The sequence below is a fragment of the Corvus kubaryi genome, unplaced genomic scaffold (assembly GCF_017639235.1).
Source record: "Corvus kubaryi isolate FWS band 111438036 unplaced genomic scaffold, C.kubaryi_AGA036_p1.0 36787, whole genome shotgun sequence".
In the NCBI taxonomy this organism is placed as follows: Eukaryota; Metazoa; Chordata; class Aves; order Passeriformes; family Corvidae; genus Corvus; species Corvus kubaryi.
In genome coordinates this window covers 13,269-15,580 of record NW_024580949.1, presented here as the reverse complement: position 1 = coordinate 15,580, position 2,312 = coordinate 13,269, and the positions used below count along the sequence as shown (strand labels likewise).

Here is a 2,312-nt window from a genome sequence, read left to right as displayed (position 1 = left end):
TCATCCCCGTGTCCCTCTCCCATCCTCCTCCCGTCCCCCTTTGTGTCTCCCTCATGTCCCTCCTCTCTTCATGCCCAGGGTGGGAGGTGACAGCAGAGGGCTGGGTCCCCCTCGTGTCCCCCTCGTGTCCCCCTCGTGTCCCCCTCGTGTCCTCCTCATCCCCCTTCGTGTCCCCCTTGTGTCCCCCTCCTCTCCCTCCTGTCCCTCCTGTCCCTCCTCTCTCCGTGCCCAGGGTGGGAGGTGATGCGGTGCCAGCAGAGGCGACCCTGGCCCTGTGCCCGTCGCTGTCCCCATAGGGTGGGGGGTGGCACGGTGCCAGCAGAGGTGACCATGGCCCTGTGAGGGGGGTGGCACGGTGCCAGTGGGGGTGACCTGTCCCTGTGCCCATCGCTGTCCCCGCAGGGCTGACCTGTCCCTGTGCCCTCGCTGTCCCCGCAGGGTGCTGCAGAGCGTGGTGCTGCTCTCCGACAGCCGCCTGCACCTGTTCCTGCAGAGCCAGCTGCCCGTGCCCGCCATCGAGGCCTGCGTGCAGGGCCGGGGCCCGCACGGCGTCACCGAGGCCATCCTGCGCTACGCCATGGCCCCCTGCGCCTGGGGGCACCGCGGGCACGGCCCCGCGCCGGCCCCGGCACCGCCCGGCCACCCCGGTGACGTGTAAGGGACACGGGACAGGGGACGGGGGGCAAGGGACAGGGGACAGGGGATATGGGACATGGGGCAAGGGACACAGGACAGGGGATACGGGACAGGGAATACGGGACAGGGGACACAGGACACAGCAGAGGGGATACAGGACATGGGACAGGGGATATGGGACAGGACACAGCAGAGGGGACACGGGACAGGGGATATGGGACAGGGGACAGGGGACACAGGACACGGGACACAGGACACAGCAGAGGGGATACAGGACATGGGACAGGGCAAGGGACACAGGACAGGGGACATGGGACACGGGATACGGGACATGGGACAGGGGGCATGGGACACGGGACACGGGACATGGGACACAGGACATGGGACACAGCACACGGGACACAGGATACGGGACAGGGGACACGGGACATGGGACATGGGACAGGGGACATGGGACAGGGGACAGGGGACATGGGACAGGGGACAGGGGACAGGGGACATGGGACAGGGGACAGGGGACACGGGACACAGCACACGGGACATGGGACACAGCACACAGGACACGGGGCGGGAGTGACTCCGGGCCGGGCATCCCGGGGTGGGATCGTGCAGCTGGGAATGGGCAGGGAAGGGAAGGAGCATCCCAGGGCTGTCCCAGGTCCGCTCTGAGCATCCCGGGCTGGGATCGTGCAACAGGAACGGGCAGGGAATGGGAGGAGCATCCCGGGGCTCTCCCAGGACCTCACTGGGCATCCCGGGGTGGGATTTCGTGGCAGGGAATGGCCTGAGGAAAGGAGGAGCAGCCTGGGACAGTCCCAGGTCCTGGCTGTGGATCCCAGGCCGGGAACGGGAAGGGAAGGGAAGGAGCATCCCAGGACAGTCCCAGGACCTCAGTGGGCATCCTGGGGTGGGATTGTGCAGCAGGAAACGTCCAGGAGCGAGGAGGAGCATCCCGGGATGGGATTTTGTGGCAGGGAACAGGCAGGGAAGGGGAGGAGCATCCCAGGGCTCTCCCAGGTCCTGGCTGTGGATCCCGGGATGGGATTTTGTGGCAGGAAGCATCCAGGAGTGAGGAGGAGCATCCTGGGACAATCCCAGCTCCTCGCTGTGGATCCCAGGATGGTCCCAGCTCCTCGTTTTGCATCCCAGGATGGGATTTTGCGGCAGGAAAGGGCCTGGGGAGAGGATCCAACTGCGCTGCTGCAAATCCCTGGAAAAGCTGGACAAGCCCAGACTCCCCTGGCTGGTCTGGGGGTCTCAGAGATGTTCCAAACCCCTTAAAAATTAGGGAAATCCAACCAAATTTGGGCTTCCTGCCCTGCCCCGTGCCTGCTTTTCCTGGAAAATAAGAGGTGTCTGGATTCCAGCGGGAGTTTTTAAGGAGTCTCATGGTTGGAGAAAGAGGTTCGAGGGGCAGGAGCCAGGGGCTGGAATGTCCCTGGGATGGGAATATCCCCCTTTTCCAGCTCCGGGCTCGGTGCTCCCGTGCCGAGGACATTCCCTGGATCTCTTCTCCAGCCTGACCCGCTCTGTTCTCCCAGCTGTGCCGGCCTGGGAAGCGCCCAAGGCTGCCTGGAGAGCTTCCCGTACTGGGGCGACTTCGGCATGGACGAGGCACGGCCGGAGAGCCCGGCCGGACACGGAGTGACCCCTCTGGAGAGCCCGGAGAGCCCGGC

General features: G+C 65.5%; 1 protein-coding gene and 1 long non-coding RNA gene across 2 annotated transcripts in view; both read left to right on the top strand.

Moving 5' to 3' along the window:
* The window catches only part of LOC121660679, a gene marked incomplete at its 5' end in the record, with an annotated part of 3,734 nt that overhangs the window by 843 nt on the left and 579 nt on the right, over nucleotides 1-2,312 (top strand). Inside the window, 2 exons of the mRNA XM_042020111.1 lie at nucleotides 439-654; nucleotides 2,178-2,312. The exon at nucleotides 2,178-2,312 is cut by the window's right edge and continues 579 nt beyond it. Coding sequence (XP_041876045.1) covers nucleotides 439-654; nucleotides 2,178-2,312 — 351 coding nt within the window. The remainder of the gene's footprint in view (nucleotides 1-438; nucleotides 655-2,177) is intronic.
* Nucleotides 1,131-1,692, top strand: LOC121660681. Its single transcript, XR_006014745.1, has 2 exons — nucleotides 1,131-1,294; nucleotides 1,375-1,692. It is a non-coding gene; the product is annotated as an uncharacterized LOC121660681 (long non-coding RNA).